Genomic DNA, 25,743 nt, shown 5'->3' on the forward strand with positions numbered 1-25,743 from the left:
TGCACAGCCGTTACTCTTGTCCCCATGTCCTTTCTCACCCGCACTCTGTCCTGTCCACACCTCGTCTGCAGTTCTGTGAATAGTAACTGCAAAACAACCTCAAGTCCTGCAGAGTCACGTTCCGTGCTCCCTTGGTGGCGGTGGTGATAGGCAGGGGGAGATAAGGCGGGATGACGGGAGGTGGCAGTTGCCGCGGACTCACTTCCGGAGGACGGGCGGAAGTGGCTGCTGTAGATGGTGGGAGGGGGAAAGGAGTGCAAGGGGAGGGCCGGGCGCCGGGGGTCGAGGGGGTGGGGCCTGGGCCGGTAGTGGGGACCCGGCCTGGGGCCTGGAGTCCGACCAGGGGTGGGCTGCGGATACCTGCCGAGTCTGGGTGGGCGGGACCCAGGTAAAGAACTAGCGCAGATAGGGCGAGGGTCGTCTGGGCCGCAGAGGGGTGCGGGGGTCAGAGTCTAGAGAGGGTCGCGTTGTTACCCTCTTTCCCAGTGAACACAGAGCAAGGGGTTCCGGGGAGAAGGGTGGGAGGAGTCAAATTCTTGGCTGGGTGGGGGGGCGTTCTTGTGGACGCCACGCCCCTACAGGAAGGAAAGGCGCGTGCGTGTGTGTGTGTGTCTGTGTGTGTGTCTGTGTAGGAATAAACTTAGAAGGGAGGGGGCGGCCGGGGTGGGCCACTGGATTGAAAAAATTGGAACATCACTGGGGCTGTTGGTGGTAGCATTCGGGCCTCTAGCATTTCAGGAAAGTGCTCTCGGGAGTCGCCCCAGGAAGGAGTTTGACGAAGATTGGGAATTACATCTTTGGCACAATTTTGGAAGGGGGGGGGCTGCCAGTGAAGGGAAGGGGGCAAAGAATGCTTGTAGAAGGTGCCAGCATCTAGGTCTGGTATGGATTTAATTCAGACTGGGAGAGTTGGCCGATTAAAACACTGCACACCCTAAGAAGCTTGGGAGATGTAGGGCGATTAGTGTGTGGCACAAACAGAACAGGAGGAGAATGTTCTTTTCTGTGTTTCTTAGAAGACAGTCTCCACACAGCAGTGGTTTTGGTTACTTTTCTGTGGTGGGATTAGGTGCTGTCTTTCCTTTACCTTGAGTCATATTTGTATACATATTGTTGAGGTGACTGTTTTGGGGTGGAATATGTGAGTGAGGTAGGTACTTTGAATAACCTTGTAGAGTGTTTAAGGAAGGGTTGTTGATGATAATCTCATTTAGGTAAGCGGTATTAGGGATCCCTTTGGGTATATAATAGATGAGAGAGTATCATGATGTTTAAATATTCTTCAGGTTAACACCGAAACCAGCTTCCTGGGCCATGCCAGTTCTAAGGCCTGTTTCCTCTCATGAGCTTCAACAGAAGACGGACTCTCCAACCCTCACACTGGATGACTTTCCTTCCCTGAACAGGAGATGGGATAGTACCTGGGATCTGCCTATCACCAGACTCTGGGCTTAATAAACCAGCTGAATGAAGGGATGTAATAGACCTCTGGGAGGAACCCTGAAGCCTGCAGGGGGGGGAGGGACCTGGACATACTCCTTCCCCCCCAGACTCCTCCCACTCAGAGTCCACTCAGCCATGGACTTTGGACCTGGACCAGAGGAGAGAAGCTGCACTTCGGTGTTTCTGATCTGGGATTCTCAGTTTTGGAAATGGAGTACTGGATGGGGGTTTGATGATCTTCAGGGGAGCAGCTGAGAGAAGAAAGGTAAGGTTCCTGTCTCATTTCTCGCTTGGTGTCTTGCTGCTCCTGTGCAGATAGTGTTGAGTGGGGCGAGTCTGGGGACACTGCCATTCAGAAAATGCCCTGATGAGAACTCTTACCTTGATGGGTACACAGGAAACTTCACCTCTCCTTCCCTCTCAGGGTGCAGGCTTGTTCCCAGTAGCTCCTTACCCAGATAGAGTACCTTGAAAGGAGTTGTGAGCAACAGCAGTGGTGAGGTTAGACCAAGGAGAACATAAAAAGACTTTAGGCCTCTGAAGGGAGGTTGTATTAGATTACTTGTCAGGGCTTTTTCCACACTGGGGTAATAGGATTCCAAGTCAGTTTGGGCTAAATACAACTCTGGAATGGATTATCCAGGCTGAGGCAGACTGATGTGTTTTGGAGAGCTAACTAAATAGAGCTGCCTTGGGTGGGGTCAGGTAGCAGATGGTCTGGAATACCTCCTAAGTTGCCTCTCCTCCTTCCCCTTTAAGGAAATGTAGGCTGTGAAACCTCACTGTAAGAGCAGAGGAACAGAACATAGGTTTAGGAATCAGGATTTGTGTCCTAACTCTGCCTTTCTTAGTGTACACCCCTAGATAGGTCAGTTAAGCTATGCCGTGTTCTCTTCACTTGCAAAATGGGGATAACTAACTTTCCAAGTCCCTCCCAGGTTGTTTGCAAGGAACACATGAAATGATAGATTTTTCAGGAGTATCCAGGGCCACGTACATGTAGCAGAGTGACATTATTATTGCTTGATATGCTTGTATAGTTGCATAGAGAAAAACTGAATTAGGACTTCTGTTCATTTATTCAATTAGTGTTCTGGCAAAAGTCTTATTTGTGCTTAGTTAAAAGTCTGTCCTGAATTTGTCTCATCCCTTTGCTACTAGCCAATACCTCCTAATCATGAAGTGGGGGCAAAGGTGCATGGGTTCAAAGAGAGCTCAGATTGAGGGATTCTGCCAGGTACCTTGTTGGCTCTCGGAGCTCTCCAGTCAACTAGGCATGTGTGTCTCTTTGGGGTGGCAGACCAAAGAGAGGTGGAGAGAAGTGTAAGTCTCAAGGACCAAGTGTCTGTTAGTAGATGGAGCTCCATTTCTTGGAGTGAGCACTGGGCCTTTCCTTTCTATGCCATATCCTGGTTGTCTGTCCTGCTCGTCTGTCCTGCTCTTTGAAGTGACAGTGTTTTTCAGAGTGCCATTGTTTAGCCTTCTATATTTTTGCAGGCTCTATTCCCACATAAAGCAGAAGCTGTTCATCTTACCTTCTTGCCTTCTGTTCCTTCCTTGAATTCCAATTTACCTATGCCAAGATGCCTGCTTTTCTGAGTGACAACAACAGCAGAAAGGAGAGGTGATGGAAATTTTGATAGACAGGATACAGCGGACTGGGCAAAGGGTAGGAAGCTTGGCTTCTAGCATCTCTTTGCCTCTCACTAGCTGTGTAACACCTAGGCCTCATATTCAGTGGGCATTTGCAAGCTGAAAAGCGTGTATTTATGACTTGGTTTCTTTCTTTCTCCCTTCCTTCTTTTCCATAGGAGTCTGTGAGGCCCCCAGTGGCCTGAGGGCTGGGCAGGCAGACCTAGGTGGCTTCCTGGCCCTAGATATTTCTTCTCTAGTCTGATGCCTGAGATAGCTTGCTTGAGGCCAGGTTTCTACTATAGGGTGGCTCTGTCACCTCCCCTAGCTTTGCCCACCAAATTCCTGGGGCTATTCTTTGCTTAGACACTGGGATCACAGTGATCCCTCAGGGATATGTGGTCCCAGGCCCTCATCCTGCCTAGGAGGCCTGTGAGTGCTTCGAAGCACTTGAAGTACCACAGAGTCGTGCTGTATTTGTACAGTGCTTACATTATGTGAAGTGTCCAGGCTGTTGTGTTGTGTCAGGTTTTCGTCACCACATTGTTGTGAGGAGAACAGAGCGGGGATTATTCTCCCAGTTTGATGCGTGAGGGGAAGCTACAGAAGCCCTGAGCAGGCAGGGCTTGCCTAAGTGTGAAGTGGCAGATGCTGTGATCGCCTGCCCAGTTCCGTGCTGCTTCTATAGTATCTGACCTGACAAGGGCCGTCGGGATTCTGCTGCAAACCTCCAGGGAGGAGAACTCGAGGGCCCTGTCAGACAGCCTCTCTGGTAAGATGTTTCCTTCTTAGAGTGAGTCAGAATTCCTCTCCCCTATTGTTTCCAGCAAAAGCAGTAGTCCTTCCCTCAGCCTGACCCTTTGACAAGACAGTCCTCTTGACACAGCCATCAGCCTTCTCAAAGGGGCACCGTGATGCCAGGGCACAGCACTCATTGGGTGTTCAGCCACTTAGCCAGGACCAATAAACCACATGTTGTGTGTATGTTGTAACTAAATTTATTTATACCCTTCTTTTTTCCAAAAGGAATTGTAGGTGACTAATCAAAAGCTCCATTTAATAGACATTGCTCAGTGATTATTGTGTTAATCTTTTCTCTTTTCTTTGATTTTGGTGAGCTGAGTTTCTGTGTTGTCCAGGGGAGTAGAGGTATTGGGAGGAAGTAAGAGGGGAAAAATAGATACATCATTGATTTAAAACTTTGCTTTTATTTCTACTTATGGTTTCAAGCTAAGATCTGTCTTATGTTCAGAGCATGAATTCTTTGCAAATTATACAAAAACTCAGGATATCTTGGGCATTGTTTATGGGAGGGCAGTTTCCTGAGACAATTTTCACTTCCTTCTTGTCTATCCTCTCCTTTTTTTGGGAGTAGTGGCTAGGACCAGAACTTCCTATTCTTCCATTTTCACAGAATCCAATCCCAGTTTCATCCCAGAACTCAGGCACTTGGCTCCTTGTTTCTGCCCTTCTTCCCCATAACGCTTCTCCATGAGATACCCATCCGGAGCCCAGGGCCTCTTCCCAGGTCAGTTTGGCACTCATCACCCTGGCTTCTTGCCTCTCAGAACAAATGTTTTCTTTTGCTTCCATCCAAGAATTCAGCGCATCCTGCCTCTCTAACCAGGTCCTTTGTTTTGCGACAGTCAGGGAATTTCTACTCTTAGATCTTCTGTGAGCCTTGAAATTTAAACAGAGGGTTACAGTGATGGGGCGTGAGTTTTGGTACACAGTTATCTTTCCTCTTTCCCACTGAACAGCCTTAGATAGAGGAGGAGGATTGATAGAGATGGGAATCTTATTCTGGGCTAATTGGTTTCCTCACCTTTCAGCATTCTACTCTGCCCTTTATCCTGGGACAGTGGTCTTAGCTTCTGATATCTTGGATCCACAGTGTTTCCCAATTCCCAGTTTTAGGAAACTATGGTTTTCCCTCTTGCTTTGACATGGAGTATTAGTGTGTAATAATCCCATGTCCCCCTCATGAGGAGAAGCTTAGAGAGAGGGCAGGGATACAGAAACATTGGCTGCTGACTGGCCCGTAAGTGTGGACTCCCATCTCTTGCCACAGTCCACACAATCAACTAAACTAGAGACCCTGGACACACACACAGAGTCCAGCGTCACTGAGGTGTCAGCTCTTCTTTCACTCTTCTCCTTTAGGACCAGGCTCCAACTGCAGGATTTCCCTGCTGCCCCACTATGTGCTTGTCATGCTGGACACACAGCTATCTCAAACACTCAAGGCTGCATGAGAAGAGGGAATGAGTGCCATCTTGGAAGTAGGACTGTCTGGGTCTAAAACCTAGCCATGACCCTCATTAGGTCTTGTGACCTTCAGCAAATTGGGACTTAGCTTGAGCCTCAGACTCTACTACATCTGTAGAGTGAGATGACAGTGTATATTCTGCAGAGCTGCTAGGGTTAAAGGAGAGGCTGGGGGTGGGGTAGGGTGTAGGTGCATGTGAAGGCCACTGCAGGTACATGTGAAGGCCACTGCAATTTTGTTTTAGCTCCTTACCCCCGTGCAGGGAATTTTGGGTCATGTCCTGCCTTTGTTTCTTTAAACCGCCACACAATTCCTAGTTTCACTTAGAAACAAGTTAGTGAGTGATGTCAGTAACCACACACCACGGAAGTTCCAGACTGCTCTGTGCTCTGAAACACAGGGGAGGGAAGTGGATGGGGGCAGGTGCTGGTGCCAGAACAGTGTGTCCTGGGCACATGGTAGCGCTGGCTCTGGGCCCAGTCCTTCTCAGGAAAGTTATCTGCCTGAGTAACCAGTAGTTCTTAGCGTCCCACCTTCACTTCTTAGGGTCAGATACAGATATCTAGGCTTTGCCAGGGTTCCCCCTACCCCCTTTCACAGGTCTACCCCAAAACCTGCTTGAGGCCTTCATTTCCTCTTTGGGTCTAATGGTTCTCCCCTAGGGAAAGGTCTGTCTGTTTCTACTCTTTTACTTCGAACTAACAGCATTATCTACCCCGAAAGAAAAAACAAAAGCAAGGGTGGGTGAGGGAAGCCAGCTTGCTCTTTCTCGATTTTGACTGTAAGTGTTTCCTCCCTGGGGTTCTTGTTCTCACTTCCCTGTAAGCTGCAGCCTCTGTGATGCCCTGGACTCCTCCCTCCCGGAAGCCAGCGGTTGGGGGAGCAGACCCCCAGATTCTTGGCTTTGGGTTTGGTAAACGCGCTACTGAGGTAAGCTGCTCGGCCTACCTCTGGCAGGGCTGTTCCCCTAAGCTCCAGGAGATTCTACGCTGTGGCTGGGGCTGGGCGGGGAGACGCGAGAAGTCTGGACTGGAGTGGATTAAGCCTAATTGGTTTGATGGGTATTGACCCGTGGAGTTGCGATTGTGAGCAGCGAAGGGCTCAATAGTAACAGTTATCTCCACTACATCTCCCGAAGTTGGGGACCCCGGAAAACTTGGGGTGTGCAGACCTCGAGTCGTTCGAAAGCTCGGGCGTTGGAGACGACCTGGGGAGAAGGGGCCCTGGGCGAGTTAGGGCAGGCAGCTCCGCCCCTCGGCCCGCCCCGCCCCGCCCTCCCCGGGGAAGGGCCACGTTGCCCGCCCGGCTACCCGGGACCGGCGCGCTGCGAGAAGGGCCGGCCGGGCGGAAGGCGCCGGCAGCCGCGCGAGCTCCTTGAACGCGCCGGGACGCCCGGCTCGCTCCCCACGCTTCGGGGCGGGCCAAGTCCAGGGCCGGGAAGTTGGAAGGACCTGGTAAGTGGGAGCCAGGGGACGCCGGCATCCGTCAGTTCTGGGGTTTGTTCCCGGAAGGGGATTGAGGTCTGACTGAAGGAGGCCCCGCCGGAGGGGAGAGGGCGCTTCGGGACTCGGGTCCCGACTTGAGAGGCTGCCGCTTTCCGATCCCTCTGTGTCCCCCGACAGCCTCGGTGCCTGAGAGCCCCAGCAAGAGGAAATTGGCCCGGCCACCCGGGGTCATGGCCGCGCGCCCCTCCTGAGCCGGGAAGTGGAACTTGCGTTCTGTTTGCGGAATCCCGGGCCTCCAGCTGTTGGAGAGAGGGCGGGCTCCGCGAGGAGGGGGGCGGTTGTGAAATTCATCCTCCGGGCGGACTTGGGTGCGGGGCTTGGAGGAGCTGATGTTGCTGCAGAGGGTTGGGGAGAGGAATCCGAGATGGCTTTTCCTCAGACTCCACCCCAGAGTCCTTTCCAAAAGTTATTAGGGGTTCTTTCTCAACAGCTCGGAGGAAGAATTGACTCAATGTGGAAATAAGTAAATTGTCAAGAAAATTTGCTCCTACTTGTTTGCTAATGTGTGTGAAGTAGGGGGCCCTGAGGCGTGCAGGGACCCCATCTTACAAACTCCCGAGCAGAAGGGCTGGGGCCCGCTAGTCTGTGTCTCCTGAGGACAGTGAGCCCCGGAGTAAAAGGCTCTACCTTGGTTAACATTTGCCCCTGTGATGTATTTAATTAGTCTCTGCTTTACGAACATCAATTGGCTAAGATTGTCCAGCTTTCTCTTCTGTCGTTTATAATACTTTTCAGACCATGTAGCCTTTTCTCTTAGATGCTTACAACCCCCCACCCCACCCCGCTTCTGCCTCGATTCCGAGACTCTTGAGCTCTCTTGGATTCCCCACCCGGTCCCTTTCTCAGATTAGAAAGCAATGTAGTGTGTTTAACCTCAGTGGCGGATGTGACAGGTTAAACTCATTTCCTGTTTGGGACATTGAGGAAGTTAGTACCGTTCTTTTTGTCATCAGATCCCAGAGACCTTGGAGATGATCCACATCAAGCCTCTCCCTGTACAAATGCAGGAAGGAAGGCACAAGTGACTACTCAGGGTTGCTTGGTTTCCCAAGGCTTCGTGCTTTTTTTGCTGCACTAGCATCATATATCCCGTTAGCCTTTTCCAGGGTGAATAACCTGTATCCCTTCTCTCTAGGTCTTATTCTCTTAAGTCCTTGAATTATTTAGTGTATCTTCTCTGACTCCCTTTCATTTCTTCCATCCTTTTGAAATTATGGAGCCTGGTACAAGATACAGGAGGATACATTATTAGAGGAGGTCTAATAATGAACAAAAAAGTAATTCAATTAAGTCTCCATTATCTCTGGCGTGTATATACTTTCTTGGTTTTTTTAGGCAGTGCTTTTTAACATGCTAAGCAAGACAGAAGGGAAGGTCTGTCAACATTCATTTCCATGCTTTCTAAAAAATAAATAAGACTTCTCCATTTTTGCTCATTTTTGACTATCTGGTGTTCTCTTGCTGTTTAAAAAACACCTTTAAAAATTTTTTTTTTTTTTGCCATAGAGAGAGAGGACTGGCTAGAGAATACTATAGGAATCAGAGTGTTAGAAAGGGTTCTTACAGCTCCAAGGCAGTTCTTCAGAAGAAAAAACTGAGACTTACAGGAGTTGGTGGGACCTGCCCAGAGCCTTCTGGGTTTTGATTGAGGGTCTTATTCACTAAAAAGGTTCATTCCTCATTCCCACCACGGTGTACTTGGTCTTTGTACTTGGTGGTATGGACCAGCTGTGTCACTTCCCTGAAGGAGCAGTGAAAACTCTGGCAAAACAGAGTTTGAGTTTGTGCTTTGCAGGCAAATGTCATTGATAACAGACCATCAGGTATTCAGGTCAAGGTTAAGGACTGTTCTATTTTAGAAAAGGAAGGTGTGTCTGATTGTATTTTCCCAAATGGCCACAACCTTAAACATCCCATTCTCCAGTTGTTACCGTAGGACACTGCCCTCCTGCCCGCTGGCTGTGGTGGCTGCGTTTCTTTTTCCTTGAATGTAGGCAGGACCCATGATACCCCTGACCAGTGAATGAGTCAGAGGTGATGCAAGGTTGGGTCATGGAAAGGATGCACTTTTACTCGCACTCTTTCTTCAGTCACTTTTTGGAGTTCAGCCTCATGCTCAGAGGAAGTCCACACCATGCAGAGAAGCCACATGGAGGTGACTCCAGCTGACATCTCTGCCAACGCCAATAGCAACCTGCCCACATATGAGAAACTAAGCTGTTAGAGAAGTCTTCTAGCTGAAGTCGCAGACATCATGGTGCAGAGGCAGTCATCTCCTTTGTGCCCCAGTGTCCAAATTCCTTACTCGTAGAAACCAACAGAGAATAAAAGATTGCTCTTGTTTTAAGCCATTAGGTATTTTTTATTATTCATCAGTAAATATCTAATGGAGTATGTATAGGGGCAGGACCTCAAAATTTAGACTCTTGTGTACAGAGGGCAGAAGGAACACTTGCCCTTTGTATCAAGGCTACTTGAAGATTCTGCCTCACTCATCGTTTCAGATACTAATTGCTACATAACAAATCACCCTAAAACCTAGTGGCTTAAAACAGCTGAATTGTTTTATTCCCGTCTCAGCTATGTCATTTTGCTTCTGGTCTTTCGTGTAGTTGCAGTTGGATGTGGCTGGGGCTGGAATCATCTGGAAGGCTTCTTCTCATGTCTGCTATCTGTTGCTGACTGTCAGCTGACCTTAGCTGTGGTTGTCAGCTAGAATACTTGGAAGGTATCTGGTCCATGTGGTTGGGCTTCCTCTTACCTTAGTGGCTGGGTTCCAACAAGAGGCATCAAGGAGCATCAAGTAGAAACTGTGTTGACTTTCATGAACTAGTCTTAAGAAGTCACAGAATCATCACTTCCTCTGTAGTCACAGCTCAGAGAGAGGGAACATTGATCCCACCCGCGATCCCTGCCCGCCCCCCACCCCAGCTCTGGAGGGAGGCATGTTATTGTCACTTTGTAAGAAGAGCATGTAGAATGGGATGTTTTGTAATCAACTTTGAAAAATGTAATCCTTCACTGTTAGGCTTCTAATTTGGTCTTTCTCCCCAGTTTAGTTAATAATGTCCTCCATCTAACTACTTGAACTTCATACATGTGCCAAGCACTGTAATAGGTTTAGAGGTCACAGAGCCTTTTCTTCTAAGGAGTAAGGTGAGAGTCAGGTAAGTACAGCCACAGATTCTATTACAGTGTGGAGAGGGAAGGCAGGAGGTGTGGAGAGAGTATGGTGGAAGTATAGTTGTGGGAAGCCTGAGTCTGCCTGGATGTTAAAAAAGTACTCACCCAAACTGGGTTCTTAGGAGGTATAGTGCTTGTTGACGGGGCTTTAGATGATTTCAACATGCAGGACCAGCCGGAGCAGAGACAACAGTGTATAAAGTGTACTTACTGGGGGAGGTAAGTAGCCTGTTGAGGCCAGAGTATGCAGTTCATGGAGTTAGTGGTTGGAGGTGAGATTGAAAGGGATGTTTGAGTCAGTTTGTTGTGAAAGCCCTGTGTGTCATAATAATGATTTTGAATTTTATTCTGTGGGTAGTGGCAGTATGGTTTTTAAGGCAGGTGAGTGTTGTGACCAGGTGTGTACTTTAAGAAGTATGCTCTGTTACTATTGGGAAGGTTGCTTAAAGGGAAGCAAAGTTAGTGATAGGTGGACCAGCTGAGAAACCCAGTCAGGTTAAAGGGTTTGAGATCTTGAAATGGGATGATGGCAGTAAAAGAATAACTCTCTCTTCCACTTTAATAAGTCTGAAATTCTTGGGGCTGGATGTGTTTCAGAATTCAGAAATTTTTGGATTAAAAAAGATGACCTGGTACATTTATGATATAGTCTAAGATCTGGAGCAGCATACTGTAGTCCAGCATGTTTATTTCTGTAGCAAAATATATGAATGGTATATATAAAGGCTATAAGTAGCCTCACATTAGATTAGATTTCTCCAAATGAGGTTATGCCAAACAAGTGTGGAAAACTTCTGTTTTTCAACACTTTCTAGACTTGGGAATTACAGTTAAGTGATTGTAGGTGTGTGACATACACATGAAAGTCACTTTTTTGTTACAGGCATATCTCTTGAATGTTGAGGATCCTAGCATAGCAGCTTGGCAGCACTGGGGGAGCTGGTCCGCCTCAAGTAGCATGTAGCTGAGAGGATTTGACAGATACTGAGCAGGCTTGTGCTGGTGCTGATCGTGAAGGGGAGGTGGACCTCACATGGGCCGACGGTATCTGGGAAGGTGTCCGGCGAGATGTGAGTCAGAACCCACTAGGTGAAGGAGAGAGAGAAGAGCAGACCAGGCATACAGGCACATGCAAAGGCCCTGAGGCAGGCTTGGATGTTTGGACCCTGGAAGGAATCTAGTAGAGTGGTGCAGAGGCGGGTACCACCAAGAGAGGAGACAGACAAGTGATGGGCTACTTGTCATATGCCAGGCACTGTTCTAAACACTTAATGAGAATTATCTCACCCAATTCTCAGAGCAACCCAATAAGGTATTCTACTACCATTTCCAACTTAAAGGCGAGAAAATTGAGTCTCAGCAATGTGAGAAAACTCAGGGTGATGCCCAAGCATTGCCCTGGGCTCTTTGACTTGCTCTTATTACTGCCATACCCTCCAAACGGTAGGACTTAGAGCAGCAGTGCTTCCTGGATGAGTGCATGGGCTCTGTTGGCCAAAAGCTGGACTGTTTCATCCCATGGGCACAGCCGTTTGCTGGAGAGTGCGTGCGTTTGTGTATTCACACACCACTAACTTCTAGACAGAGTAGAGGATCATGCCCTGGAGAATAAGGAGAGAAGTAGTAGGAAATGGCACTGAGTCTGTGGGGGAGTCTGTGTGGAAAATGGGTGGGCCTGGGAATAGTTATGTCCTGTACTCAGATGGCAAGAGAAGCAAGTTCTGTTTGAGAATTTAGAGGAAGGTGTTCTGGAGTGGAGAACAAAGGCCTGAGCGCTAAGTTGGAGGCCTGGTGGCGTGGGGCAGCTGTTTGCTATGGGCTGTCTAGCCATTCACAAGGTTTATAGACTTGCTAAGGATACAATCTGCGAGGGGCTGAGATTGCTTTGATCCGCCTGGCTTAGAAGGGTGGTGGGGAGGTCTTCTAGGCCTCGGGGTAGTGGGTGTGGGCCGCCTAGTTTTGAAGTCCGGAAAAGAGTGAGGATGGAGACGATATGGTCCCTTGGGGTTTTGCCACCATTCTGAGAGCCTCTTGGCCCTGAGGTGGCTCATTGATAAGTCTGAGACAGGCCTGCTTCTCCAGCCCTGAAACCAACACTTGAGCTGATGGGAGTTCAGTTTCTCTTTTCTTTCCCCTATCCTTCTGCCTGAAGTCTTTTCCTATCCAGTCAGTTGGGAGGCAGGACATGGAGGGTTAGGGATTCCAACATTGACCACATCCTCAGGCGGAGGGAGGAAAAACTGGGAATCTTTGTGTGTTTCTTCTCTGGGAAACCCTGATTGGTGAATGAGCACTGATAAAATGGAAATTTAATGACACAATAAAACAGAGGCCTCTAAGAAGACTGGTGCTATGGCATTAGGAGTGTGGAAGGTTTCTGGAAGGAAGATTAAGGAGGTGGTGGTGCTTGCAGGGGCTGGAGGAGGGACAGGATCCATTCACTCTAGAGACTCTTAAAGATCAGCCCTTTGATCCTTGGATACTGGATCGGCCTGCTTGAGAGCCCAGGAGCACAGAGATGAAATCTGGGACCCGAGATTTTGGTTAGCTTAGTGAACTAGGCTGTGAGGTAGAGGGTAGCTGGCAGAGCAGCCAGCACAAGAGAGTGCAGACATGCAGTTTGGGGGTGTGAAGTGTTGAGACCAGAGGCCAGAATGCCAGGCTGAAAGTTACATGGTCCAGAATGGCAGCTGTCCTGGCATTGAAGGGTGTGGTAGAGTGAGGGGCCTGGCAGGACCATGCCTTTTTCTTGTTGGCCGTGTGTCCCAGTCCCTTCCCAGAGCCTGGCAGAGAGCAGGTCGTGTCATGGCAGACCGTGGAATGGTTGAAGAGTTCAGGACAAATAGATCGTCCCCAGTTCTTCTGATGTGTCCAGCTGGGGCCATGTTGGACGAAGCTAGTCAGAGCTGTGGGCTATGTCCCTGTTTGATTTTATTTGAAAATAACTTCAAAATATAAAAAAGTTGCAAGAATAAAAATGGTGTAAGGATTCTCATATTCCCTTTACTCAGATCTGCCTATTAACATTTTGCTCCATTTTCTCTTCATATTTATACTTGATATTTTTGTTCAGAACCATTTAAGAAGTTGCATCTACCATGGCTCTCTATACCTAATTTCTTCATCATGTATTATATAAGAATTGGGATATTATTTTATATAACCACAGTGTGGTTGTCACCTAGTCAACACTGATATTTTAATCTACTGTCTATATTCTAATTTTGTCATTTGATGTAATAATATCTTTTTAAAAAGTTTTATTGAGGTATACATGATATACAGTAAGCCTTAGGTATTTGAAGTGTGCATTTTCAGAAGTTTGTTCATCTGTATTTAGCCTGAAACTATCACCCCCATGAATTTTCCTAGTGTCCCTTTGAAACACCTCCCCTGATGGTCTCACTGCCAGGCAGACGCTGATCTCTGTGTATTCCTTCATATGTTGCAGCATTATCTTGAGATTTGTCTGTGTGTTGTATGTATCAGTAGTTTGTTTCATTCATTTTATTTATTTTTTATGTTTCATTCTAATTGCTGAATATTATTCCATTCCATGGATAAGCCACAGTATTCCAATGCTGATGGGTGTTTGGGTTGTTTCCACTTTTTGGCACTTATGAAGAAAGCTCCTTCAAACATTCTATATTGCTTTTTGTATAGATATTTGTTTTCATTTCTCTTGGGTGTATATGTAGGAGTGGACTTACTGGGTCACATGGTATCTCTGTTTAGCATTTTGACAAACTGCCAGAGTACTCTAAAAGGGCTTCAGTTGTTTATGTCACACCACATAGGAAAACTAATTCAAAATGAATCATAAATGTAAATGTAAAACTTAAAACTGTAAAACATAAAAAAGAAAACATAGGGAAAAAAATCTCTGTGACTTTAACAAAGATTTCTTAAATACAACACCAAAAACATGATTTATTTAAAAAAAAAAAAAAACCCTGAAAATTAGAAATCATCAAAATTAGAACTTCTATTCTTAAACTGATTCTATTATGAGAATCGGACAAATTTTTGATTTTTGCTAGTCTGATGGGTGAGAAATGTTACCTTCAGTTCAGTTCAGTCGCTCAGTCGTGTCCGACTCTTTGCAGCCCCATGAATCGCAACATGCCAGGCCTCCCTGTCTATCACTAACTCCCGGAATTCACTCAGATTCATGTCCATCGAGTGAGTGATGCCATCCAGCCATCTCATCCTCTGTCGTCCCCTTCTCCTCCTGCCCCCCATCCCTCCCAGCATCAGAGTCTTTTCCAATGAGTCAACTCTTCACATGAGGTGGCCAGAGTACTGGAGTTTCAGCTTTAGCATCATTCCTTCCAAAGAAATCCCAGGGCTGATCTCCTTCAGAATGGACTGGTTGGGATACTCAGTCCAAGGGATACTCAAGAGTCTTCTCCAACACCACAGTTCAAAAGCATCAATTCTTTGGCACTCAGCTTCTTCAGAGTCCAACTCTCACATCCATACATGATCACAGGAAAAACCATAGCCTTGACTGGACGGACCTTAGTCAGCAAAGTAATGTCTCTGCTTTTGAATATACTATCTAGGTTGGTCATAACTTTTCTTCCAAGGAATAAGCGTCTTTTAATTTCATGGCTGCAATCACCATCTGCAGTGATTTTGGAGCCCCCAAAAATAAGTCTGACGCTGTTTCCACTGTTTCCTCATCTATTTCCCATGAGGTGATGGGACCAGATGCCATGATCTTCGTTTTTTGAATGTTGAGCTTTAAGCCAACTTTTTCACTCTCCCCTTTCACTTTCATCCAGAGGCTTTTTAGTTCCTCTTCGCTTTCTGCCATAAGGGTGGTGTCATCTGCATATCTGAGGTTATTGATATTTCTCCCGGCAATCTTGATTCCAGCTTGTGTTTCTTCCAGTCCAGCGTTTCTCATGATGTACTCTGCATAGAAGTTAAATAAGCAGGGTGACAATATACAGCCTTGATGTACTCCTTTTCCTATTTGGAACCAGTCTGTTGTTCCATGTCTATTTCTAACTGTTGCTTCCTGACCTGCATACAGATTTCTCAAGAGGCAGGTCAGATGGTCTGGTATTCCCATCTCTTTCAGAATTTTCCACAGTTTATTGTGATCCACACAGTCAAAGTCTTGGCACAGTCAGTAAAGCAGAAATAGATATTTTTCTGGAACTCTCTTGCTTTTTCCGTGATCCAGCAGATGTTGGCAATTTGATCTCTGGTTCCTTTGCCTTTTCTAAAACCAGCTTGAACATCAGGGAGTTCACAGTTCACGTATTGCTGAAGCCTGGCTTGGAGAATTTTGAGCATTACTTTACTAGCATGTGAGACGAGTGCAATTGTGCAGTAGTTTGAGCATTCTTTGGCATTAGCATAGTTTTAATTAGAATTTTTCTTATCATAAGTGAAATTGAACAACTTTTCATACATCTATGGGCCATTTTAGTACTTTTTTGTGTGAGTTATGCTAGTGTTTTAGACAGGGAATTTTTGGCTTTTTTTTTCCCCTCAGATTTTAAGAACTTTGTCTGTTAGGGTATTGGCTTTTTGTGATGTGTGTTTCAAATATTCTCTTCCAGTTTGTTATTCTTCTTTTGACTTGGTTTATGGTGTTTTTGGAGAAGGAAGTGGCAACCCGCTCCAGTATTCTTGCCTGGAAAATTCCATGGATAGAGGAGCCTGGGGGCCTACAATCCACGGGGTCGAAAAGAGTCAGACACAACTTAGCAACTGAGCACACATGGTATTTTTAGCCATGCAAAAATATTTTATTTATCACTGCATCTGTATTTTAAGGCATACTTAGAAAGCCTTTCCCTATGCTAAGCTATAGAGGGATTGACATAAATCTTCTTTTAGCACTTGTATGTTTTTAGTTTTCTACTTAAATATCTAGTCCACTTGAAATTTATTCTTGTATACAGATCTTATTTTTGTTCGCAAATACCTGTATAGTTGTTATAACACTATTAATAAGACCATTTTTTTTGCCCCAGTAATTCTAATTATCCTCCTTATCATACATTAGATTTCTACATGTATTTGAGTCTATTTCTGTAGTTGAAATTCTATTCCTTTGCATCTGTTTAATTTCCATTCCTTGAATGATCTGTTTGTTTACATATCAGCACCACATTGTTGTTGTTCATTCACTCAGTTGTGTCCGACTCTTTGCGACCTCCGTGGACTGCAGCATGCTAGGCTTCCCTCTCCTTCACCATCTCCCATAGCTTGCTCAAACTCATGTCCATTGAGTTGGTGATGCCATCCAACCATCTCATCCTGTCATCCCCTTCTCCTCCTGACTTCTGGCTTTCCCAGCATCAGGATCTTTTCCAGTGACTTGGCTTTTTGCATCAGGTGGAAAAAGTATTGGCTTTTCAGCTTTAGCACCAGTCCTTCCAGTGACTATTCAGGGTTGATTTCCTTTAGGATTGACTGGTTTGATCTGATCAGCATCACACACTTTTAATTATAGAGGCTTTGTAATGTGTAGTATATCTGGTAGAGCTAGTCCCTCTTCACAGCTTGTTCATTTTCATCATTTTCCTAGATGTTCTGTTTGAACTTCAGTGCCAGTTTGACTAGCTGTACAAAAACTATTTTTATTGAGACTTTTGATGAAGCTGAGGTGTCCTAACCAAGAACAAGGGATATTTAAGTCGTCTTTTGTCTTTTTAGGAATTATAAGTTCCGGTAGGTTTTTACATATTTCTTGTTTATTCCTGAATAGTGTATCATTTCATACATTTCATATCATTTCATAGCTATTATAAATAAGGTTTTCTCATTTATTGTTTATTTAGTGAGTTACTATTTGTGGCTATTGATATTTGCACATTAATTTTTATCTACCACTACGTGACTCAATTTTTTGATTGTTTGGGTTGGACTTATCATTGTTTCTCGTGGAGTTTTCAGTCAGATTCTCATAGCATCAGCACATTTGTACTCTGCCTGTAATTGTATTCTGCAGTCGAATTGCATTGGCTGATCCCTCCAACAGAATGTTAAACAGTCATGTAGATCTGGTCCCTGACCTTCATGGGAATGCCTCTGGTGCTTCCTTATTAGGTATGGTGCTGGCTTTAGTCCTGAGGTGTAATACTAAGAATTTTAAAATCAGTAATCTTTGGGCAGTTTGATTTGAGGGACGGGAGGCAGATGGTCTTAACCCCCACCACCTCTCCTAAGCTCTGGATGGAAGATGGTAAACAAAATCTGTCAGGTAGAGAAGGGGTGGGTGGGGTTCCTTTGCTTCCTCTCTTCCACCAACATCATTCTCTACATATCCTGCTCCCCCACTCCCCCCAAAAAAAACCCCACATTTCTTTTCAGAGGATTCATAAACTCATTTTGGAGTCGGGGAGCATGCTATCCTAATCATGTTCTTCCATACAGATTGACCCTCCGAATTAGGGAAAGGGTAGCTCTTTTCTAAGAGAGGTCTGGAGTTAACCTCCTGGCCTTCCTTGTCCTGAACTTTTTCTTCTCTTTCTGCCCCCTCTTCTACTCTAGAGCAGCCCCATGCCTTGTGATGATGGTTGTTTTTCTCCTCTCCTCAGGTGCATGGCTGCTTCCTAATCCTGGAGCCCAGAGGAAGCCTATCTAGAACCGTGGGGGCGTGAGCCAGGCAGGCTGAGGGCAGCCTTGAGCCCTACCCTTCCCGCCTCCCCTGCGGGGGCCAGGATGCTGAAGAAGCAGTCTGCAGGGCTTGTGCTGTGGGGCGCCATCCTCTTTGTGGCCTGGAACGCCCTGCTGCTCCTCTTCTTTTGGACACGCCCAGCGCCTGGCAGGCTACCCTCAGACAGTGCTCTTGATGATGACCCCGCCAGCCTCACCCGTGAGGTGATCCGCCTGGCCCAGGACGCCGAGGTGGAGTTGGAGCGGCAGCGGGGCCTGTTGCAACAGATCAGGGAGCACCATGCTAGGTGGAGCCAGCGGTGGAGGGTACCCACCGTGGCTCCGCCTGTCCCGCCACGAGTGCCTGTGACCACTCCACCAGCTGTAATCCCCATCCTGGTCATCGCCTGTGACCGCAGCACTGTTCGGCGCTGCCTGGACAAGCTGCTGAATTACCGGCCTTCAGCTGAGCACTTTCCCATCATTGTCAGCCAGGACTGCGGGCATGAGGAGACAGCCCAGGTTATCGCCTCCTACGGCAGCGCTGTCAGGCACATCCGGCAGCCCGACCTGAGCACCATTGCAGTGCCACCTGACCACCGAAAGTTCCAGGGCTACTACAAGATTGCTCGGCACTACCGCTGGGCACTGGGCCAGGTCTTTCACGAGTTCAAGTTCCCAGCAGCCGTGGTGGTAGAGGATGATCTGGAGGTGGCGCCAGACTTCTTCGAGTACTTTCAGGCCACGTACCCGTTGCTGAGGGCCGACCCCTCCCTCTGGTGTGTGTCTGCCTGGAATGACAATGGCAAGGAGCAGATGGTAGACTCCAGCAAGCCCGAACTGCTGTACCGCACAGACTTTTTCCCTGGCCTGGGCTGGTTGCTGCTGGCTGAGCTCTGGGCTGAGCTGGAGCCCAAGTGGCCCAAGGCCTTTTGGGACGACTGGATGCGCCGGCCAGAGCAGCGGCAGGGCCGGGCCTGCGTGCGGCCCGAAATCTCCAGAACAATGACCTTTGGCCGCAAAGGTGTGAGCCACGGGCAGTTCTTTGACCAGCACCTCAAGTTTATCAAGCTGAACCAGCACTTTGTGCCCTTCACCCAGCTGGACCTGTCGTACTTGCGACAGGAGACCTACGACAGGGATTTCCTTGCACGTGTCTATGGTGCTCCTCTGCTGCAGGTGGAGAAAGTGAGGACCAGTGAGCGGAGTGAGCTGCAAGAGGTGCGAGTGCAGTACACGAGCAGGGACAGCTTCAAGGCCTTTGCCAAGGCCCTGGGAGTCATGGATGACCTCAAGTCTGGTGTCCCCAGGGCCGGCTACCGGGGCATCGTCAGCTTCCTGTACCGGGGCCGCCGTGTCCACCTGGCCCCACCCCAGACCTGGGATGGTTATGATCCTAGCTGGAATTAGCAGCACCTGTGTGTCCATCGTGGGCCCCCTCCTTGCCATCTCATGGCCTAAGATGGGACCGCGGTCCCTGGGCTTCATCGTCCTCTCTGTGTTTCTCTCTTGGGTCCATTTATCTTTTTTTTCCTTTTTCCAAGTGGCATTCAAGTGCACAGATGATGAGGTGAGGGTTATTCTCTCATTCTCAAGGGGGTCAAGTCAGGGGACTCTTTCTGGGATATGTTGGGGGAGTTATTAAGCAAAAAACCACTGTGTGGTAGGAGGGACTTGGGCTTATCATGGCCACCCACATCCACATTTCAGGTTTTCTCCTAGGGCATCGGTGGAGAGGTTGGCAACTTTAGTTCTCTTGATCAGGCCTCTTTTCCCTGTCCTGGCTCTTCTAGCCAGAGTATGAGCCCTCGTCCTGTCCCTGTCCCTGACCATCTCTGCTTTCTCCAATTGGAGTAGGGGTAGGGGGCTGTATTATGTGAGAAGGGGATGTATCTGTGCCGGAATGAGACTAACCAAAGGGGTTTCATCATCGTCAGGGTCTGGATAGAGCTGTTAGGTTGTCAGGGTTTACTGCCTCCTGCGTGTATTTCTCTTCTTCCCCTCTCCTCCATCTCTGACCTCCTCTCAGCTCTTCTTTCTATGCAGCCCAGCAGTTCATGATTCTAAGATGAAATGGTGAAGGGAAAAAGCAGAACGTTCCCTCAGCTCATCCCCTGTGGTGGGGAGAAAGCCTTGGATGCTGAGGCACCTCTCCCTCATTCTTCCTCTAAGAAACAGACTGCCCCTCCCTCCTCTCCATCCAGTCCTTTCCAAAAACCAGTCCTTTCCCTGTTGCTCTATGACAGTTCACGCTAGCCTGGCTTCTGGAGGCCCTCTCAGTGTGAGGTACAGCAGCCAAGACCATTCGACCCAACCTCCCTCCCTTCTCTCCCAAACATCCCTGGGTGCACAGATCAGGATGCAGATGGGTTGGAGAGCAATGTGTGTGTGTTTGTTTCTTGCCTGACCTCAGTTCACGGAGGAAAGTTTAAGCTACAGAATTATTTTCAAAAATAAAGGCTGAATTGTCTGAAAAACTGTGTGTTTATGTGTCCTGGAAAAGGAGGTGGGAATGGAAAAGGGAGGTGAAGTGTGGAGGAAGAACGGAAAAGAATGAGGATTGAAGGAAGGGGCTGCACAGAGAGGGAGAAAAGCAGATGAAAGGAAGGTAAGAGCAGGGAGTGGGGAGAAGAGGCACAGGAGAGCTGAGGAGGGGCCTGGGTGCGAAAGGCCCGGCTTGGAGGTGGAGAGGACCTAAGGCTTTACTCCCCTACTGCTAATCTCTGTAGAGGTGGGCTGTGGCCCCTCAAGGCCTGAGAGAACATGGGCCTCCTCTCCTGCAGTGGGTACATTGTGTGGGCGCCCTCTGCTAGCCCAGGCACCATTTCCTAGGCATCCTCCAGCACTGTCCCTGAGCTCCAAGATGTAGAGCTGACAGCTGGATCAACTCTGGCAGTAGCACATGGAGCGTGAGAATGGCTTTTACACTGCCACCCAGAACACCCACACATAAATGACAAACTTTGCCTGAAACTATTCCTGAGAGTTTCTGTTATCCACTTTTTTTTTTTTCCAGTGCTGCTTGTGACCCATCAACTTGATTTCGTTAGTGGGTTTCAAACCCCTGGGTTAGGTAAATTTGTCAACAGTAACCACCTTCGAGCGTCACACCAGATGGATGAGCTGTGGAAAAGCGGTGTAACCAGGTCACTGAGGGAGCAACCCTGGCCTCCCTACTGGGCTCAGGAATTTCCTCTGTGTTAAGGGACGTTGAAGCTGAAACTCTAATACTTTGGCCAACGGATGCAAAGAGCTGACTCATTTGAAAAGACCCTGATGCTGGAAAAGATTGAGAGCAGGAGAAGGGGGTGAGAGAGATGAGATGGTTGGATGGCATCACCAACTCCAGGAGTTTACTCAAACTCATGTCCATTGAGTTGGTGATGGACAGGGAAGCCTGGCATGCTGCAGTCCATGGGGTCACAAAAAGTCGGACACAACTGAGCGACTGAACTGAAGAGAACCAGTGTTCAGACATTCATTTTAACCTTTTAGATTCTTGCAGAGCGAGTTTTGTCTTCCCACGTCCTCTTAGATGGATTATTTAATGTTGTTCTAGGTTAGGGACATGGTCGTCGTCCATGATTTGCAAGGCTCTCTATCTCACCTGACACAACAGGGCAAGGTGTACTTTGGCCTTGGCACTAAATTAACAGTTGCTTACCAAGTGCGTTGTTTTTAGTGTTCCACAATTAAAACTAACTCATTTAACCCTCAAAAAGATCATGAGTGGTAATTAATGCTCTGATTTTACAGGTGGGGAAATGGCACAAAGAGGTTCCTTTCGCCAAGGCCACACACCTGGTGGGAGCGGATGGAACCCATGTTTAGAGAAATTAAAAGATGTTTGCTCCTTTAAAGAAAGTAATGACAGACCTTCAGTTCAGTTCAGTCGCGTCTGACTCTTTGCGACCCCGTGAATCGCAGCACGCCAGGCCTCCCCGTCCATCACCCACTCCTAGAGTTTCTCAAACTCACGTCCATCGAGTCAGTGATACCATCCCGCCATCTCATCCTCTGTTGTCCCCTTCTGCCCCCAATCCCTCCCAGCATCAAGGTCTTTTCCACTGAGTCATCTTTTCGCATGAGATGGCCAAAGTATTGGAGTTTCAGCTTCAGCATCAGTCCTTCCAAAGAACCCTCAGGACTGATCTCCTTTAGGATGGACTGGTTGGATCTCCTTGCAGTCCAAGGGACTCTCAAGAGTCTTCTCCAACACCACAGTTCAAAAGCATCAATTCTTCAGCACTCAGCTTCTTCACAGTCCAACCCTCACATCCATACATGACCACTGGAAAAACATAGTCTTGACTAGATAGACCTTTCTTGGCAAAGTAACATCTCTGCTTTTTAATATGCTTTCTAGGTTGGTCATAACTTTCCTTCCAAGGAGTAAGCATCTTTTAATTTCATGGCTGCAATCACCATCTGCAGTGATTTTGGAGCCCCAAAATATAAAGTCACACTGTTTCCTCATCTATTTGCCATGAAATGATGGGACCAGATGCCATGATGTTCGTTTTCTGAATGTTGAGCTTTAAGCCAACTTTTTCAGTCTTCTCTTTCACTTTCATCAAGAGGCTATTTAGTTCCTCTTCACTTTCTGCCATAAGGGTAGTATCATCTGCATATCTGAGGTTATTGATATTTCTCCCGGCAATCTTGATTCCAACTTGTGTTTCTTCCAGTCCAGCATTTCTCATGATGTACTCTGCATAGAAGTTAAATAAGCAGGGTGACAATATACAGCCTTGATGTACTCCTTTTCCTATTTGGAACCAGTCTGTTGTTCCATGTCCAGTTCTAACTGTTGCTTCCTGACCTGCATATAGGTTTCTCAAGAGGCAGGTCAGGTGGTCTGGTATTCCCATCTCTTTCAGAATTGTCCACAGTTTATTGTGATCCACACAGTCAAAGGCTTTGGCATAGTCAATAAAGCAGAAATAGATGTTTTTCTGAAACTCTCTTGCTTTTTCGATGATCCAATGGAAGTTGTTGGCAATTTGATCTCTGGTTCCTCTGGCTTTTCTAAAACCAGTGTGAACATCTGAAAGATCACGGTTCACGAATTGCTGAAGCCTGGCTTAAAGAATTTTGAGCATTACTTTACTGGTGTGTGAGATGAGTGCAATTGTGCAGTAGTTTGAGCATTCTTTGGCATTGCCTTTCTTTGCGATTGGAATGAAAACTGATGTTTTCCAGTCCTGTGGCCACTGCTGAGTTTTCCAAATTTGCTGGCATATTGAGTGCAGCACTTTCACAGCATCATCCTTCAGGATTTGAAATAGCTCAACTGGAATGCCATCACCTCCACTAGCTTTGTTCGTATTGATGCTTTCTAAGGCCCACTTGACTTCACATTCCAGGATGTCTGGCTCTAGGTGAGTGATCACACCATCGTGATTATCTGGGACGTGAAGATCTTTTCTGTACAGTTCTGTGTATTCTTGCCACCTCTTCTTAATATCTTCTGCTTCTGTTAGGTCCATACTATTTCTGTCCTTTTTCAAGCCCATCTTTGCATGAAATGTTCCCTTGGTATCTCTAATTTTCTTTTTTCTTTTTAATATAAATGTATTTATTTTAATTGGAGGCTAATTACTTTACAATATGGTATTGGTTTTGCCATACATTGACATGAATCCACCACGGGTGTACGTATGTTCCCCATCCTGAACCCCCCTCCCACCTCCCTCCCCATCCCATCCCTCTGGATCATCCCAGTGCACCAGCTCTGAGCATCCTGTATCATGCATCAAACCTGGACTGGCGATTCATTTCACATATGATAATATACATCTTTCAATGCCATTCTCCCAAATCATCCCACTCTCGCTCTCTCCCACAGAGTCCAAAAGACTGTTCTATACATCTGTGTCTCTTGCTGTCTCGCATACAGGGTTATCGTTACCATCTTTCTAAATTCCATATATATGTGTTAGTATACTGTATTGGTGTTATTCTTTCTGGCTTACTTCACTCTGTACAATAGGCTCCAGTTTCATCTACCTCATTAGAAATGATTCAAATGTATTCTTTTTAATGGCTGAGTAATACTCCATTGTGTATATGTACTACAGCTTTCTTATCCATTCATCTTCTGATAGACATCTAGGTTGCTTCCATGTCCTGGCTATTATAAGCAGTGCTGCGATGAACATTGGGGTACACGTGTCTCTTTCAATTCTGGTTTCCTCGGTGTATATGCCCAGAGTGGGATTGCTGGGTCATATGGCAGTTCTATTTCCAGTTTTTTAAGGAATCTCCACACTGTTCTCCATAGTGGCTGTACTAGTTTGCATTCCCAGCAAGAGTGTAAGAGGGTTCCCTTTTTTCCACCCCTTCTCCAGCATTTATTACTTGTAGACTTTTGGATCACATCCATTCTGACTGGTGTGAAATGGTACCTCATTGTGGTTTTGATTTGCATTTCTCTGATAATGAGCATCTTTTCATGTGTTTGTTAGCCATCTTTATGTCTTTGGAGAAATGTCTGTTTAGTTCTTTGGCCCATTTTTTGATTGGGTCATTTTTTTTTCTGGAATTGAGCTGCAGGAGTTGCTTGTATATTTTTGAGAATAATTCTTTATCAGTTGCTTCATTCGCTATTATTTTCTCCCATTCTGGAGGCTGTCTTTTCACCTTGCTTATAGTTTTCTGTGTTGTGCAGAAGCTTTTAATTTTAATTAGGTCCCATTTGTTTATTTTGCTTTTATTTCCAATATTCTGGGAGGTGGGTATAGAGGATCCTGCTGTGAGTTATGTCGGAGAGTGTTTTGCCTATGTTCTCCTCTAGGAGTTTTATAGTTTCTGGTCTTACTTTTAGATCTTTAATCCATTTTGAGTTTATTTTTGTGTATGGTGTTAGAAAGTGTTCTAGTATCATTCTTTTACAAGTGGTTGACCAGTCTTCCCAGCACCACTTGTTAAAGAGATGGTCTTTTCGCCATTGTATATTCTTGCCTCCTTTGTCAAAGATAAGGTGTCCATAGGTGTGTGGAGTTATCTCTGGGCTTTCTATTTTGTTCCATTGATCTATTTTTCTGTCTTTGTGCCAGTACCATACTGTCTTGATGACTGTGGCTTTGTAGTAGAGCCTGAAGTCAGGCAGGTTGATTCCTCCAGTTCCAATCTTCTTTCTCAAGATTGCTTTGGCTATTCGAGGTTTTTGTATTTCCATACAAATTGTGAAATTATTTGTTCTAGCTCTGTGAAAAATACCATTGGTAGCTTCATAGGGATTGCATTGAATCTATAGATTCCTTTGGGAATTCATTTTCACTATATTGATTCTTCTGATCTATGAACACGGTATATTTCTCCATCTATTGGTGTCTTCTTTGATTTCTTTCACCAGTGTTTTATAGTTTTCTATATATAAGTCTGTTGCTTCTTTAGGTAGATATATTCCTAAGTATTTTATTCTTTTCGTTGCAATGGTGAATGGAATTGTTTCCTTAATTTCTCTTTCTACTTTCTCATTATAGTGGTTAGGAATGCAAGGGATTTCTATTTGTTGATTTTATATCCTGCAACTTTACATATTCATTGATTAGCTCTAGTAATTTTCTGGTGGACTCTTTAGGGTTTTCTATATAGAGGATCATGTCATCTGCAAACAGTGAGAGTTTTACTTCTTCTTTTTCAGTTTGGATTCCTTTTATTTCTTTTTCTGCTCTGAATGCTGTGGCCAAAACTTCCAAAACTATGTTGAATAGTAGTGGTGAGAGTGGGCACCCTTGTCTTCTTCCTGACTTTAGGGGAAATGCTTTCAATTTTTCACCATTGAGGATAATGTTTGCTGTGGGTTTGTCATATATAGCTTTTATTATGTTGAGATATGTTCCTTCTATTCCTGCTTTCTGGAGGATTTTTATCATAAATGGATGTTGAATTTTGTCAAAAGCTTTCTCTGCATCTATTGAGATAATCATATGGCTTTTACTTTTCAATTTGTTAATGTGGTGTATTACCTTGATTGATTTGCGGATATTGAAGAATCTTTGCATCCTGGGATAAAGCCCACTTCATCATGATGCATGATCTTTTTAATGTGTTGTTGGATTCTGATTGCTAGAATTTTGTTAAGGA

General features: G+C 46.2%; 1 protein-coding gene across 3 annotated transcripts; it reads left to right on the top strand.

Moving 5' to 3' along the window:
• Positions 1-11: 11 nt before the first annotated feature.
• MGAT1 (alpha-1,3-mannosyl-glycoprotein 2-beta-N-acetylglucosaminyltransferase) lies at positions 12-20,129 on the top strand. Of its 3 annotated transcripts, none has more exons than XM_040240388.1 (3): positions 12-230; positions 1,287-1,708; positions 17,595-20,129. In XM_040240388.1, the coding sequence occupies exon 3, from the start codon at positions 17,719-17,721 to the stop codon at positions 19,060-19,062; it is 1,344 nt and encodes a 447-aa protein (XP_040096322.1). In that variant the 5' UTR covers positions 12-230; positions 1,287-1,708; positions 17,595-17,718; the 3' UTR covers positions 19,063-20,129. The 3 variants fall into 3 exon arrangements, with proteins under 3 accessions (XP_040096322.1, XP_040096321.1, XP_040096324.1); XM_040240387.1 differs by lacking the exon at positions 12-230 and adding an exon at positions 283-388; XM_040240390.1 differs by lacking the exons at positions 12-230; positions 1,287-1,708 and adding an exon at positions 6,625-6,798.
• The last annotated feature ends 5,614 nt before the right edge of the window (positions 20,130-25,743 follow it).

This window comes from Oryx dammah, unplaced genomic scaffold (genome assembly GCF_014754425.2).
Source record: "Oryx dammah isolate SB20612 unplaced genomic scaffold, SCBI_Odam_1.1 HiC_scaffold_5, whole genome shotgun sequence".
NCBI classification, from domain to species: Eukaryota; Metazoa; Chordata; class Mammalia; order Artiodactyla; family Bovidae; genus Oryx; species Oryx dammah.